General features: G+C 38.2%; 1 protein-coding gene across 1 annotated transcript in view; it reads right to left on the bottom strand.

The window, feature by feature from the left end:
* LAMA1 (laminin subunit alpha 1) overlaps positions 1 to 17,241 on the bottom strand; it is a 79,156-nt gene that overhangs the window by 26,757 nt on the left and 35,158 nt on the right. Inside the window, exons 23-36 of the mRNA XM_088524118.1 lie at positions 15,689 to 15,925; positions 12,708 to 12,851; positions 12,151 to 12,330; positions 11,383 to 11,568; positions 10,586 to 10,713; positions 9,384 to 9,504; positions 9,110 to 9,247; positions 7,569 to 7,690; positions 6,194 to 6,280; positions 5,745 to 5,938; positions 4,668 to 4,810; positions 1,676 to 1,774; positions 602 to 713; positions 295 to 457 (exon numbers count right to left, since the gene is read on the bottom strand). Coding sequence (XP_088380244.1) covers positions 295 to 457; positions 602 to 713; positions 1,676 to 1,774; positions 4,668 to 4,810; positions 5,745 to 5,938; positions 6,194 to 6,280; positions 7,569 to 7,690; positions 9,110 to 9,247; positions 9,384 to 9,504; positions 10,586 to 10,713; positions 11,383 to 11,568; positions 12,151 to 12,330; positions 12,708 to 12,851; positions 15,689 to 15,925 — 2,054 coding nt within the window. The remainder of the gene's footprint in view (positions 1 to 294; positions 458 to 601; positions 714 to 1,675; positions 1,775 to 4,667; positions 4,811 to 5,744; positions 5,939 to 6,193; positions 6,281 to 7,568; positions 7,691 to 9,109; positions 9,248 to 9,383; positions 9,505 to 10,585; positions 10,714 to 11,382; positions 11,569 to 12,150; positions 12,331 to 12,707; positions 12,852 to 15,688; positions 15,926 to 17,241) is intronic.

Below are 17,241 nucleotides of genomic sequence, written 5' to 3'. Positions count from 1 at the left end.
TGCCCAAAGGGACGGGTCTTAGGGACAGATCCGAATCAGACTGAAACCAGTAGGTCTTTCCATTTAAAGCAATGTGTGCAAACAAACAGATGTCTGGCTATACTGAATACAGTAGGCCATGCACGATGCCCAGCTGATCTCCAAATAACGTTAACTCCAGCTCCAGGCTTCCCATTGCTCTGACTGGGCTACTTATTTGTAACACAAGCTATTTTCATGGCACAATGATTCTTCAGACACCTCTCCAAGAAGTACTGAACATGATAAATAAAGATTCCAGTAGACCATGCTTACTTGAGGATGCCGGTAGCATTATGTTGCTGTTGAACAAAATCTTTCCTGCGCAGTGTATCCAGCATGGCAGAGATGTCATCCTGCAGGCTCTGAGACATAGCATTTGATAGTGGGAGACCCAGACCCAGGGTTTCATTGAGCGACAGAGCTGCTTCAGCAAGTTCTAAGTAGAAGAGCAAACAATTTGACCATGCCATTAATAGAAGAGGATGTGGGAAACCCTTGCACAAATTTTTGCTATAAACAGTTCTTGAAGAGCTGCAGTTAAATTCTGTAATGAAGTGGAAATATCTTAAAAGCCAGATACCTTTGATGGCTGTATGTACAGTGTCAATAAATCCAGTCAGTTCTTGACTTTTATTCCTGGTTTCCTGAGTCACTGTGTTAAGCTGCCAAGCTTTTTTCAAAATTCTAGCCGACTAGAATAAAATCAGAGATAATCTTTGACAGTTTTCCTAAAACACACCAACAGATTCATGATATTTCTCTACACATTTCCCACGAATTTTTCAATACCTGATGACTAATTTAAGTAAGTAATCAATGTTTTTTGATAAAGCAGTATTAGCTGATTCATAAATCCCTGATGTTTATAGGTATTTGAGATACCTAGAATTTAATTATTTTTAAAGTTTCATTCTCTGATATCAGTAAAAATTTGCTATATCCACTAACTTCATGATCAATAATCACAATTATCAAAGCTATACCTTTAACAAAGTAAGCACTAATTATTCTTAAGCACAGATTAATGTAAATGTAAGAAAATCACTCTTCTGGATACACCATTTTTAGCAATGACAACACTATTAGTGGAAGTACCCAATTAAATTAAGTATATACCCCCAGCAAATCAGGTCTAATGGCTAAGTACTATCCATATTTTCTTATCTACATTTTTTATTGTGTTGAGGTGCAATAAAGGATATAAATGTTGCGTATTTTTCTGTGCATTTGCAATGGATTTCTTTCCACTGAAAGCATTTTAAGCACAGTACTACATGTTCATAAGGCTTTTTGGCAAGTATTCAGTCAATGGCATAATGTTAAAGAATCTCCACAGGTTAGAATCAGTGAAAAATAGGTATCTATCTCCTTCAATTCTTCAATTTTAAGGCCTTAAGTGACCACAATACAAAGGTTTTCTGAACTCCGGTAGAGAACAAAAAAGTCCTCCTGTATAGTATCACAAAACACTACAGTTCACCAAAGGATTCCACAGAGCAGATAAGTGCCTTCCCCTGAAAAGCTGCAGAATGAACAGAATGTTAGTGAACTCTGTAGATATAATTTCCAAACAAAGCTCTCTCATTTCTGCACAATGTTAAGGAAGTCCCCAAAGACTTCTCCACAAAGAGCAAGAATAGAGGCAAGCACTTACCTCTTCATGCAGTTGATCAAGGCTTCCTGATAAACTCAAGAGATTTTCTTTTGCTGTAGCTAGTAAATAAGTTGGATCTTCTCTAGGAACTACAGATGCCTGTAAGAAGCAGCACAACAATTTAAGGACTTTTTTTTTTTTTTGTCCAGAAAATTACTGGAGAGAAAATAATTATGCACACCATTGATAGCATCCACAGACTCACAGAATGCTCAAGGTTGGAAGAGACCTCTAGAGGTCATCTAGTCCAACGCCCCCCACCCAGCACACACAGGGACACCTAGAGCACATGGCACAGGGTGGCATCCAGGCGGGTTTTGAAGATCTCCAGAGAAGGAGACTCCACAAGCTCTCTGGGCAGCCTGTTCCAGGACTCTGTCAGGGCTCTGTTTGTTTTAAATGACTGATTTGCAAGGCATATGAGATGATGCAAAGTGATTACATACAACACACAACAAGGTATAGCTTTTATATATATATATATATATATCAAAAGTAAATCTCTGGATCCATTACCCTCTGGATTAATGAAATCGGGAAGCATCATGTGGTCCTGCTTTCCTTCACCAAGGGCTCAGCTGCCAAAATAATTAACTCAGAGGAACTCAAAGGCCCATTTGATTAAATGCTTTCCTTACAGTCCCCCAGAAATTACTCTTAGGGTAGCTGGTTTGTCCAGACATGTGCTTTTCTATGTCTTTTCTACCCAGCATATGCCACTTGAGTTTGGGATGTGGATGCTCCAGACATGATGGGGATCCCAAGCAGCCCAGCTCTGGGGAACATCTCAACAGTGAAAAGTCAGTAAGTCGCATCGGCCCTCAAGGCTGCTCTGTTACAGCAAGAAATAGGCCACAAAAAGCATATGATATTTGTACACAGTGTATGATATTTGGGACAATCAAGGCTAGCAATGGAGTATCACTTCTCTAAAGTTTAAAGCCAAGAAATACAAGGCATCTCTTACAGAGAGGACAAGTCTGGGAAAAGGATACATTTAGTTTTCAGATTTTTCAGAGTCAGATGTTTTAAATACAAATATTATTTTGTCAAACTTTTTAAAGAACCAACTCAGCCTTGTGTCTACTGAGTCTTTCAGAATCTTTTCCTCAGTAGGAAGAAAAAACAAGCAGAAGGGAGGTAGAAGCTGAAGCTCCTGGGCCATTTGGGCTAAAGCATGGCAAGGTGTTTTTAAGAACACAATGGGAAAAGCCAAAATAGGACAGCAAATATGGCCATGTACGTCAGCTAAAGAAAAGCAGGAGGCTTTAACTTAATAAATAAAAAAAAAAAAAACAGAATTACTGAGGTCCTCAGATTGTTTGAGCATTGTGGCAGGGCAGAGGGCATTTTAACATGAGACAGAGAAACAACGCCAAGTACATGGTCTGATTTGATGACTTTCTCATTTTTGGAAGGCCCACACCCAATGTATGAAAAAAAAGGAATACATTAAGTCCCTGGGCAGCCAGCATGAGGCATGTCACTAACAGTGAAGTGGACAGGACTTCAGTAAGATCTGCAATCCAGATAAATAAACCTGAGGATTTTCTGGCTTTCAGAAAATTGTGTACAGATATTGCATAATAGATGCCTGTTATTACAGTTACTCCTGTACAGGCCAAAAAGGAAGGAAATCATAGAGCAGTTAGAAAGAGAGGAATAACTGCTTCAAAACAGAGGAAAAATAAGAGACAACTACCAAAATACTCTAAAGATTAACTTGTTTAAAAAACACTGTGGTCTCACAAAAACAGGACCGTCCACAACAGAACCATATATAACTCTAATATGTAAATACAGTAGTAATAGACGAAGACATTTTGTAGCATTTTTAGCACCCCTAAATATCTCATTTCCAAAGGAGGGAACAGCTGGCTTTGATTTGAACAAGAACATGTATGCCCTGAAGAAGAAACTTAAATTGCTTTAATTTTTGCATAAAATATGACTTTGTTTTATAATTAAAGTAATAAGTAGCTGCTAGATACTGAATGTACATTAATTGGAATTCAGTCTACTTCACATTTTAAATAAGAGAAGTTTTTAATTCAAATTATTTGATTTGCATAATCCAGCTGCATACAAAGGCTTGGATTATTCTGACTTTTATTGGTATATTTTAGAAATTAGAGAAGAATGTAATTTCCTTCTATCTTAGAGTTTCTCTTGCTTTAACTATTCTTGAAGAGACTCTTTGCAATAAATGTGCTCATTTTAATGATCTAGAAGTAGGGAGGAGGATTCTCTTTGGCTTTTTGCAGAGAACACAGGAACTTAATACTTAGCAACATTAAGTGGCCTTCTAATATTTTAGATGGGACCACAAAACATGATACTTTATTTATTGGATAAAAGGAGGCCAGAAGAAAGGCTCAAACCACAGGCAGCTTGAGGACTTCTGATGCTGAAGAATCCTCTCAGTTTTTGTCCCCCAAGACAGAGGACAGAGGAAGCAACCTGCCACTGCCACACAGGCATAGGAAAGCAAGCCAGGTGTCACAGAGAAGCAGCCTGCTGGACCCTTTCCTCCCTGTGGAGATAAGCCTCAGGAGATGCCTCTTTGGCAAAAGGGCCAAGGGGAAGATAATCTTTCTCCCCTAACAGCTCTCCTACTTCACTGCAGGATTATTGACCCAGAGGTGCTGCGAGTAAGGTGCCTAGTCTGCAGTGAGCTTAGCTGTCTTTCCAGGGGCTGACGTGAGAACACATCTCAGAAGCATATAGTAGCATCTCATTGCAGATGGAAAAATATATTGCTATGTTCACTTAAATGAAAGTGTAACAAATAAAAAGAAAGTAATATAGACAGCCAAAGGGCATAAGGCTTATTCTGATACCAATATAATGTTCTTCATCTGATATCACTTCTACATTCACACATTAAAGCCATGAACTTCAGGAGGGCTTTTGCTAAGCTCCTGGCATATGAGTGTCTACAAGTTTTGCTTTAAAGGACTAAATATTTCCAACACCAGTGTGCTTGTTTTACCTTCAGATACTTTGTGGCATTCTCCAACTCTGACAATAGCCCATAGGGTGCACGGACAACACCAGTGAGGTTCACTGAAAGTATTGCTTTGTCGAGATTTTCCAAATCGTCTAACAAAATGCCCGTACAGTTGTCATCACAAGCTAAAAAATAATTTTAAGAAGAGCAAATAAAATTAGTTTCAAAAGCCACTAAATACTGAAATTTGTTTTTATTTATAGACAATGCGCCCTCATATCTACACTAAGACTGAGCATAATAGTTTTGAATATATACATTTACCGTATTGCTCCCTCCTATCAATTCCCAAAACAGGTCTATTGCAAACATACTCTCCCTGGTTTGGCACCCAATCGAGCCTTATATATCCTACTGGCTATTAAGCTGTTTGCTATACTATAGGCTTATTGAGTCTATTTGGCAATATTGCTGTAAATCCAAGGTGACACCACATATGTTCACCAAAAGGTTACGAAGACAATAAGACTAGGTCCACAGTGGTGCAATTTCCTTTATTTTGGGAACTTGTATTACTTATAAAGCAAAATTTGAGTTCAAACATTCAGTTCAATTCATAGTAAAAGCAGATTACTATACCTGACTGATCTTTCTATCATCCCATCCCAATATATAATGTTTCTATTGGTGAAGTATGCCCACCTAACTGAAATGACTCCAAAACTGGCATTGCAGCAGTCTCACTGCCAAAGAGCAAATAACATGAACTTAACATTTGCAAATAAATAAAATTAAGCTACTAGCAGCAAATACGTAAGTATTGAAGTGATTTAATCCTGAAACTTAACTGTAGCACTGCAAAAGGCAGCATTAAGCCCGATGGGACTGTAATTTCCTCTTCCTTCACAAAATCACAGCCTGGCTGATGCTGGAGGGGACCTTGAGATATCATCTAGTGCAACACCAAAGGTATTAAAATACCTTTCCTTGACAAACGCACCACAGGAAGAGTAAAGCTGCATGTCAGAAAACACACACAGGGAAGAGCCATGTGCATGTAAACCCCTGCTGGAACCAACTAAAACCCACTGGGAAAGAAACGCATTTAAAGACACTTACAGACGCACTCGTTTTCCACCAGGAGATGCCTGGGTTCGCACTCCTCGCAGAGGCGCCCCGTGACGCCGGGCTTGCAGGCGCACTGCCCCGTGGCGCGGTCACAGTCACCATGAGCAGACCCGCCGGGGTGGCACCGGCACGGCTGGCAGCTGCCACCGGCGACCCGAGGATCGCCGTAGTACCCCAGGGAGCACCTGGGGGGAGGAACGGGACGCGGGCTGTCACCAGGTTATCCCAAACCGGAAGGTGTTCTTCATCTCTGTGAATCTCTAAGGGATTCGTAATTACTGGTTCCTTATCAGTAACTAACAAACCACTACGTCATTCAGCGCTTGTGTGTACGTTTATTTATGAAAATCAGCTAATCGATTCCAAGTACTTACATGGCTCATATTAATCAGAACTGTGCTTGTGGTTGGTGGTAAATGGAGCCAGCTTATCCAACTCACCTTTCACAGTATTGTCCTTCATACCCTGGCTGACAAGCGTCACAGTGGTAATCATGAACATCCTTCAGGACACAAGTGGGACTAAAACTGCAGGAAAGATTAAAAAAGAATGGCTAGCACATAAATGGAACAACAACGACAACAACAACAAACATATAGAGAACTGCTTCGGGAGTACAGGTCCATGGAGGGATGATTTTGTAAGCAGCAGCATCCTCAGCTCTGACGAAGCGCTCTAGAATTTGTGCTTTGAATTTATTTGCTTTTCAAAAATTTGCATTTCTCAATGCTACTCAAATACAGTTTAGCCTGGGAAAGCAGCTTATTGCCTACAGCTTGAAAGACAAGACAATTAAAAATGAGTGCTGCATAACCAAACTGAGAGAGATCTTTTACGGATCATTTAAAACTTCCCCCTCCTCAGAACAGCCGATTTGTCTGGCTTCTTGTTGGCAAGCAAGGATGCTGTGAGACATGAGGTGCTGCAGAAAGACAGTTTTGGGGATCATCACCACCTGGAGGATGTGCTTAATTGGAAGCCCACACTGTCCATCTGAGCAATTCCCAGCTCTGTTTAGCCCTCTGCATGGCCACTGGTAAGCACCCTAACCATATAGGTGGTAATGGATTTTTTTGTAGCCAACAGAATCCTCTGCCAAAAATACTCCAAATAAATAAGTGCACTGATTCTGATCCATTCTCCCATCCCCCTCATATAGATGAGAAAACTAGAGTAAAGAAAACTAGAATGATATGCCTATAGCATTTATCTAGCTGAGACTTGTCTGAGAACATAAGGGTTGGGAGGCTCATACTCTTATTCAAGTGTCCAAAAGCAAATGCCAAATATGTCTTTCAAAATTCAGAAGGGAAAACGGCCTGCACAGAACTTCGATTTTCAAAACAGATGAATTGTTCCTCTACCAAACAGGTGTAAAAATATCAAACAAAAGAGTACTTGTTCTATATATCTAGGACTGATCTGATGAAAAATTCTTGCATGACCTAAAAAACAGCCTGAACTTTAGTAAAAATGTAAGTATTGTTGTTAGAATAAAAGGAACCAAATTTAAAATTAAAATGTCAAAGGAACTTACTTCATTATTTACAAAACACTCCATGCCGCTGAGCAACTCTTTAAGAGTGATTTGACACTATCAGTTAATCATTTTTCTTGTAGAGCCTCCCAATATAATCACTAACCAGAACAACTCAAAATGCAACTTCCATTTACTAAAACAAGTTGCTTCCAAACATCAAGAAACTAAGGAGATGCAATTAAAACTATGTCCTGTTGTCCCTGTGGGGGACACAGCACAAGGCATCTTGAATTATAATGCTAAAATGAGCACCGGATTTAATAAGTTTTGGTTACCTAACGGGGTTGGCTCTGGGACAGGCACAAAGAGAGCAGTCGTTGACAGATCCAATTACTTTTCCGTAGTAGCCCGGGGCACAAGCGCTGCAGTAATCCCCAACTGTGTTATCTCTGCAGTCCTGATGCACAGAAAGGAATTCAGACAGTTTAAAGCAACCACAAATAAGGAGAGGAACTTCATCTTCTCTCCAGTCAGTAAATGGCAGAGTCTTCAATAACCCTCACGAATGTCACCATTTGTCAGCATTGGCTGGGCAAAGGAACCTTTTATACGAAATCAGAAGAATGCTGGCATATTTTACATCTCATGTCTTATGTGAATGCCCTCTCACGCCTGCTAACCTAATTTCTGTTCGTAACTTCCATGAAAGTCTGCATATTTCTGCTTCCATCCAAATCAGACCAGGAAATGACCATACAAAGAAAAAGAAAAAGGAAAAAAAAAAAAAAAACTCTCCCACAAAAAAGCAACTCTTAGCATGAAATTAAACTGGATACCTGGACCAAAAATACAAAGTTGCAAGGTTACAGCAAATGCACATGAGAGTTTTAACCCATGAAGATCATCCATAGTTAAGATCCACAGACACAGGCTATCTAATCAGTCGACAGTGCTGATCCACAGGCCGTGCTATTAACATTAAAACATTAAATCAGGATTATAAGCATATCTTATTTAAATAATTTATTTTAGTCTCCTAAGAGAACAAAAAATACTCTTTTTTATGATTTATATTCTTGTGACTGCACATACTTTAGATGTTAGCTGAGGACAGTAACTATAGCTCCTATTGCATGGGAGCAGGAAAGTCAGAGGTGAAAACCATCTCTTTTTCCATCATTACTTGGCTAGAAGTCTCTAAGTAGTAATCTTAACATGTAGATGACTTGTGACCCCTGCAACATGATGCTGAGAAGAAGAATGACCAATACTCACTAGGGTGAAAAATTTATGCATTTGTGCCTCACTATTCTCATTCATGAAGTTCAAACTTCAAAATATGGTATCAAATCCATCACTTAGGCCAAACCTGGCAGTGAAAGAATGATTCACAAAAGCCTAAGGGAGTGAGGAAACTTTAAATCTCTGGATGTTAAAAAAAAACCTCACTTACAGCAACCCAGAGGATATTTTACTCCTGAGAGACAAAGAATTTGACTTCAAATTAGGCTCTGTGGTGTGATACAGCACATTGCTCCCTTTACTGCTCCTCTTTCATGTGACTAAGCAGAGCTCAACCAGAACAAAAGTCTCAGAACAAAACAGGTAAGACTGAACTGATAAACAGAAGCCATTTTTAAAGAAAAAATAAAATAAATAACATTTATGAAAAGGTTATGCTCCCTCCTTCCCCCAAAAACCTTGATAATTTTGTTAAGGGAAACACTACCAAGATATTCTTTTTTTTTGAGGATGGGTGGGGGGATTATGTTTTATTCAAATAGCACAGCCATATACTGCTTCCCAAAATGCCCTGAATAGGTTTGTGAGAGTGTACACTCAGGCAAAACCAGCACAATATATAAAATGCACATACCAAGCACTTTCCAGTCTCCAGATCACAGGTTTCACTGTGGTTGTTGCACTGACATGGCACACAGGGCGCTATCAGAGCGTGAGGATCCTTTCCATTGACCTCCTTATGTTTCCCCCTGTAGTATCCCGGAGCACAGCTCTATATAGGAGTAAAATAAAATTAAAAAAAAAATGATTATCAACATTGAAAATATTTCTAAAAGCCAAGTAACCTCTAAGTAACTCTATTATTATCTCAGTATTATACACATAAAATAGGTTCAAGGATTTTGTACCTGACAGGAGAATCCAACATAACCAACAGGACATCTACATTGCTCTATAAGATGAGCTCTGTCTCTGCCTCCATGCATTTCTTCAAACTTCACTGCAATTTCCATTGAAATGTTTGCTATTCTGCAAGAGATACATGGATGAGAAACAAAGCATTAACATCTAGAGCAATCCTAGCAACAAACCTGAGATCCAAACATATTACATTACCCTACATAGGGCTATAAGGCTACCATATATTTTCTCATAGGGTCTTCTTTTCCAGAAAGAAACATCTCAGTTCTGAAATCTGAAGATTTTATATTTATATATGGGATCTATTAAGGCCTACAGGAACCAAATCCAAACTATTTCAAGGCAATATAGGCTGGTTCCCATTGGTCTGGAAAGCCTTGGCAAATCTCCATGCAAGAACAAATTCTGTCCCAGAAACAGTAGACAGAAATTCAGCAGTTCAGTCCAGTCATTTTTGGACCAAGTTATTAAAAAGATAGTTGATGCCCTGTGAATAATATCCATGAAAATAAGATGGGAAAAATTTTGGAGGTGGAACTACACTCCTTCACGGCTATAAAGATGTATGAATTTGGATTTCGGTTGAATGCATCTTTGTTTGTCTTGTTGTTTTTCAACAATGATTAGATCCCATTCCCTTCCATTCAATAATCTAGTTTTTGAGTAATCTAGTTCTTTTTAAAATGGTGGTAAAACACTGAGGTGGGAATATTTTGCCCGGGGGACAGAAACAGAATAAAATAGCACTAGATTTGTATGAACTTAAGACCTTGGAAAATTATTTTAGTTCTTCCACTGGAAAATGAAAAACAAAACAAAACAAAAAACAAAACAAAACAAAAAATTTCATGAAAATAGAATGGGAAAAAGGTCATTTACAGAACTTATAAATACATTACTCACCCTGAAAAATACTGTCTAAATCTTTATGCTTTTTTATGGGCTTTTATAGCAAAGTAAGTAGCAGAGATATTTAGTGTTTTACAGAAATAATTAAATGGGGATTCTGCTTCCATTAAAGGTAATAAATGGTTTCTTTTCATAGGAAAAAGGACAAAGGTCATAAATAGGAATTTGGAAGTTTGTCTATTTGAGTTAACTATTTATTGTATAGATCAGTTGAGATTAATTCTAGGTTAAATTACAGTAAATGCAATCAATAAGTAAATTCACTTAATGATTGTTTTACCTGCTTTGCTGTAATCCTTGGCCATAGGCTGCCTTGATAAGGATATATTCAATATTGCTTAGTACAGACATGAAGTCAAAACGTGAGACAGGCTGGTCAGACACAGAGTTAAAATATTTCCAGGAATCCTAAGGGAATTAAATCACAAGTGTTTAAACCCATGCATTTATTTAAAGGTAAAACGCTCTTCACCCTTACACTTTCAGAAACTCAGTTACTATGTCTAAACTCTAGGCTACAGAAAAGCTTCCAAGATCTCATCCCCAATCTTGCTGCATGTTGATGCAGGACAGTTTTGTATCATTTCTCCTCCTCTTCCTTTTCCCCCAACTTCATACCCAGTTTCTACAGAAAAGTAATCCAGGCATGTAAGGCATATATTTTTTTTCTGTCTAGATCTGGGGAAGCCAAAGGCCCAGGGGACTAGGGCTCCATAACACTCGTCTCATGTGCAGTTAGAAATAATGAGCAGTTAGAAATACCCATACCCTGCCTCCCATCAGGAGAAGACTGATGCTCTTTATCCTAGACCTCACCTCCCAAGGTCCTAATGACCAAATGCGCTCTGAAATTATCCTGTGGCACTACTGCAGCTTACTGCTCCTGCCAGGCCACAATTCAGGACCAGGACGATGATGCCTGAGCTGAGTGCATAACATGCAGGTTAAGTACTCAGTGTATGTACTCAGTCTGTTTGAAGTCAGGTATGTATTTTTCAAAATATTTTCTTAGACCCCTTTTTTTTCTGTCACAGAAAAAACAAATATTCCCCCTTTCCACACAATGTTTTAGCTTACCTCTTTCATTTCTACTTCCTTATTGCTTCTTACTCCGTTTTCTGGAGATGGGATGTCTACATAGATGACCAATTTACTGGTGTGACCCCCTTTGATTAGAATTTGTGGCTCAAAATTCGAGGCTCCAAAGCCATCCAGGGCATAAAAAGCAACAGTGTATCTCAGCTTCCCTCCATAGGCCATGAGCTGTTTGGATAAAAAAATGTTATTTTTATTTATGCCAAGGTTATAGCTGCTAGCTAGAAATATTTTCACCTCATCAGAACAGTGCCAGTTCTTTGAAAAATTGGCAATAAAACATGAAAATTGGCTCAAAGTCAGCAGTTTTTGCATCAAGGTTAAATGTGTATTTCTAAAATGCAGACACAAGTTTTCCTTTTAGGCCCTTTCAAGGTGTACCCTCAATTTGCATTTAATTTCTGAGCAGTAGATTCCACGCTCTATATCCTGAATACACTGTCAAGGTTGAAAGCTCTTTCAGGGTTATAAAGTAAAATTAAATACACTCTTTTTTGGCCCCTATGCAATCTTTGAAGAGTAACAGTGTAATTAAACATGGGTGTTATCCATTTACAGGGGAAAAAACTCATTAGGAAAGGGAAATGTAAACACTACTATACTACTATATACACTACTATAAATTCAATCACTGAAAGTTCATAATGTCAAAAATAATAGAACTAACACAGAAAACATTACCTAGATGAACTTACTATTATACCATAAAGTAATCATCTAAAAACCATTGCAGTTATTTCATGATCTTACCTGGTCTCCCTGAAACTGTTCTGGTAGCCTCCAATAAAATGTTTCTGTATTTAAATATTTTCTGACAACATCAGCATCCAATAAAACGTCAGGTAATTGGGAAAATACACCTTCCACTGTTCCCGTCAGGTTACTCTGAGATACTACATGCAGAATGGACTGATCTGGAGTCAAGGTTATCTATGACACAAAGAGCAACAGATTCATCCTACACAACTGTTCTGCCCCAGCGCAATGTATGAAACACTTTTAGCTTCTTTGAAATAGTCAGTAGCCCCTTAGAGTAATAGGTGCCCAAGCCAAGAAACGTTGAAACACCTCTGATTGATAATCATATTAAAAAATAAGCATGGATTGAAACACAATCCAATCAGGAACAGGACTATTATCATTTAAGTATTGCTTTCTTTTTCTCTTCTGCCCTAAGTCACTGCCATTTAAGGTCAGCTGACCACATTGAGCCTGACTCATAAAATACATGCGACCCTATGCGCACCAGTGTAACACCATGAGAGGAACACCAAATTGCCCATGCGTATTTACATCACATTACTTACAGGGATTCTCACATGGTCTTCTACTTCCGAACAAAACGTGGACATCCCAAAACAGAAGCACGATGTACATCCCAGGGCATTGCTAGCTGACAGAGCAAAAGTTCCCGGTTTACACTCACTGCACTGTAGCCCAAATACATTTTCCTGGAGGATAGAAGCAAAACAAAACAAAAAAAAAGCACAGAAGCAGACATAGATGATTTTTCATAGGAAAAACAACTGGCTACATAAACTACACAACAGTAAGTTAATTATTATATTTATTTTGTTTAACTAGTGCAATACTTTTTATTTTTGCCCTTTTATACACTATTGTTTTGTTTTCTAATTAAACGTAGGAAAAAATACACATTTAAGCAAAATCCATACATTTCAGTTCCTGGCTAAATTAGCAACAATACACTGATGTTGAAAACAGAATTTTTTTATTTTCCACCTTGAAAAGCAGGCTCTCAAAGCCAAATAAACTGTTTAGTGTGAATTGTAATCAGTGGATCTAGCCTCACATGCCTATTTGTCAGCTCAGTTCCTAACATGTAAGTACAAATTGAAAAATCATTTTGAAAAAAAATACAGTCAATGTTGACTGGCACCTGTATCGAGCCTGGCGACTGAGGATGTGCATGTTTATAGCACTGAAGCAAGTTATGTTCTACCAGTTAGTCTTTCAAGAACAGATTCTCACCTTTTCCAAAAAATCTATAATACTAAATATCTGTATTTAATGTTTCCTTTTTTAATACTAGAATATAGACTTCACTACTAGCAATATATATAGGTTACTCTTAACTATATACCTGAGCTATTCTTAAGCACCGCCTTAGTGGAGGAAACATAAATTTGAACCGGCAACATCATTATATTAGATCATATAGAAATGTTGAAATTCTGTTTTGTACTTATTGGATTTTTTTCTGCACTATAGGTTTTTTTGATTACCAAAAGTGCAGCCTCAATAACCTGAATGAATGAGCTGCTCGCAGATCTAACAAACCCATGTGAGAATGAGCAGAAAAATCTTCTTTGTATGTCAGTCTTTCCATTTGTACAACGCGATTAATACACAATACCTATTTCACTGGAGTTTTCTAACATTTAATTAGTTTTTTAAAATGTTTTGACATGTAGGGATGGAAGGAGCTCTCTATCTATCTCTTGAGAGAGAATGAAGTAATTTTCTTCCAAAGCAGCATATCGGGAATTTATGCTTTTATGTTAAGAAAAGAACCACCTATTTATCAGAGGTTGTCTATTCAGAAACTTTGAGATGTTATCAGTTAATGTGACTGCTTTCTAAAGTGCAATTCTTGCAGCACAATACCCTAGACTCTATGAAGCATGGTTTTCCCTGTTTGAAGTAAAAACATTTTTTATTTTTGTTCTCTTGCTCATTGTGTCTAATTATTTTTTTCTGTAGTAAGCTGGTTCTCCCCTAATTTCCTGTGTGTAATGAGAAAACAACATTTTACATAGTGAATCAAAAACAATACATAAGTTATGGATTAACATTATTACTGGCACAATTTGCAAGACCAAATGAGATTGCAGAGAAAAATAAGAGAGATAAATAAAACATGTAAAAATTGTATCATTAAAACAGTTAATGTACCAGTGTTCTTGCAAACAAAGGCATTTACAGATAGAGGAATATAATGATATTTAAATCATGAGCACCATTCTCCTAAACCCAGAGAAGATCTACCTAAATTTTGCCTCAGAACTCATGGCCAGTCCTCTGTGCTATTCAAAAAACTACATTTGCCTTTCATGAAGCAGACAGAAGTCTAGCAGCTAAGAGGAACAATAAGACAAATGCATCTTCATTCATTCCTACTTTACCAGCATAATCCATGAAAAAAAGATTCTTGTGTCCTGTAAGAAAGATGTGGTTACAGAAATTGCTTCATACAGACCAAGCAAACGCAATTTACACCGAGTAAGTGCAAGCAATAGAAAGAACAAGCATGTACTAGTTCTGTGTATTTGGATTTGGGTTTGGATTCGGCGAAATATCCCATATCCCGTACAAGGCAAGAATGAAACCAATCGTTCTATCATATGCACACTGGCTGTTAGCAAACTGAGCAAGAATTCGGTACAATAGCCAGTGAGAAATAACCCTTTTAATAACTGAGCATACAACAGGGTGTGATCCTGACTTCTTAGCACATATTAACATCAAATTCCATGAGTTTTACCCAAGAGAGAAGGAGACTCATTCGCCCGAGTAGTCTGATGACCATAACCTGAAAACAAAATTACCTGGCAGCTTAAAACAAGGCACAGGGAGCAAGGAGAAGCAAACTCTAAGGGTGTTAAGCAGTTCCTGAGGAGGGAGATGACAGTGGCATGTTGGCTACTGTAATGTTCTCTCTTCTGCCTACAGCTGTGGTGGGTCTGCCAAAACTAGAAACTTCAACCACTCAGATCCCAAAGAGAACTTGAAAAGTTTTAGGTGTTCCCAGCCAACAAGGTTATGCAGAGAAATGAGCAAAGAATGAGAGCTGACCAGCAGAGCCCCAGAGTGCCACGCATGGTAGCAGGTACAAGCAGCTTCTGAAAATACAAGGACTATGTTGACAAGTTATAGTCAGATATATCTGGCAATGTGGAAGCTAAGATACTTGATAAATCAGCCATATTGTACAATAAGCGGCCACCCACTCCAACTCCATGGTCCATTTCCTGTCAATGAAGTCTTCAGAGGTCTGTGAAACTCAAAAAAAAGCATTGAGGAAATCTGGAAAATAATAAAAGATCAGATCTCTCCAGGCAGGATAGAAAATATACTTTCCTTGTACAAACTATTTAGCACTGCCATAGAAACTCTGTTATAGGTATACTCAGAAATGTCTCAAAGCAGGGGTTAAGACCAGATTGTCTTGTGAGCTTCCTTTCAGCTCTATGATTTCCATGATTCTTATGTAATGTGACCATAAACTTCCACGGTCAACCAAAAAAAAATCTGAATGTTTCAGTACCTTGCAGGTACAGATGCCAGTTTCTTCTTCGCAACCACAGAGCCCTTCAGCATCGTCACACATCTCCACTTTGGTTCCACTCAAGTCACAGTCGCAGGCAACACAATCCGGGTAGTCCCTGTAGCCTAACGCACATCTCGAACAGTCTTGTCCTCCAAATTCAACTTTGCATGGGCATTGGCCAGTCAATGCATCACACTGAAGACTGGTTGAACCAATGCCACTACAGTTGCAAGCCTTAGAGGAAAAAGCAAATATTTATAAACACTTTTGTTACAAAGGAACAGGAACAGTCAGTTTAGAGTGGGTTAAAAAGCTCAGTGTTTGCCGACAATTATAAAACAATGATAAAAAGGGAGTCCCCCACACAGAAATGGATTATTTGGTTTCTATAAAACAAAGAACTGAATTTCCAGTAGCAGTGGATTGAAAAAAGTAAGTAGTTCTGTTCATTCCCAATTCTGGATTTCAGAATCAAAGGTGTTAAAGGGATCTCCAGGAAAACAAAATAAAATAAAACAAAACAAATAAATCTTTATCTGATTTATTATTACTGAGGACAGCAACTAAATCAAAATAATGTAATATAAATATTGGGTGAAATATTGTATTGAGTGAATAATTTTATAAACATAATAGGAAGAAAAAATCTTTATACTGACATTCTTTTAAGATTTTAAGTAACACTAATAAGGTCTGAAACTTGCTCAAGCTTCATTTGTTACATGTAAGGAACTGAGGGTCTCATTGCCTCAGAGGTGGGAAGCTCAGAATGCAGAGGAGCTCAACACCAGAGCAACCCTGTTTCCCAGCAGAGCCCATCCTTCCTTACATGAGGTTGTTATTACAAATATGGGCAGTAGATGTACTTAATTTGTCATCCTTTTCTGAGGAAGAGCGGATCTAATATTTAGTCTTATTTTCACATCTGCAGTTACTTAAACAAGCCTGATGTTGTTCTGTGGTTATTTCTGAAAGTGCAGGCGGAAAAGCACATTCCATCTGTTATGTCTCAACTTCAGTTGTCTTTCTTCCTCATCTTTCTTTGAGATGAAAAGCTATAGCTTGTAAAGCACTCTACACAAAGGCTCACAAAATCTATTAACATTACCATGTACCCTGTAGCATTCTCCACACGTATTTGTTGTTCACCAGTAACACTCTTTGTATTAAGCAAAATTTTTACTTTAATAACACACTACGTGTCTAACCCCATAGAGTTTTGACCCTATGGCTTTGGCTCCTGGGTACCTATAAAGATCAATAGCTCAATGTCAAGCCCTATTTTAAAGCATCATAAAGTAGAAATTATTTGCATGGATCTCCATCTTAATCCATATGCGTTAGGCACAAATAAGCTCTATAAGGTACAATTAGCTGTGCTGAAGCACTTGGCAAGATGAAGCAGGTTGTAAGCAGAGCATGACTGCAGTCCTGCTCAACCACAATACCCAAGCACTGAAAAAGCTGCAAGAAAATATAATAACAAATCCTGCTCATACAGTCTATGTTGCAAAGACAGACCAGCTGCATGTCTGACACCATCTCCCAAA

The sequence above is a fragment of the Tinamus guttatus genome, unplaced genomic scaffold, assembly GCF_059628265.1.
Source record: "Tinamus guttatus ecotype Peru unplaced genomic scaffold, ASM5962826v1 Tinamus_guttatus_pri_ptg000203l, whole genome shotgun sequence".
Lineage (NCBI taxonomy): Eukaryota > Metazoa > Chordata > Aves > Tinamiformes > Tinamidae > Tinamus > Tinamus guttatus.
The sequence above is the reverse complement of the archived record's forward strand: the minus strand, read 5'-3'. Positions and strand labels throughout refer to the sequence as shown.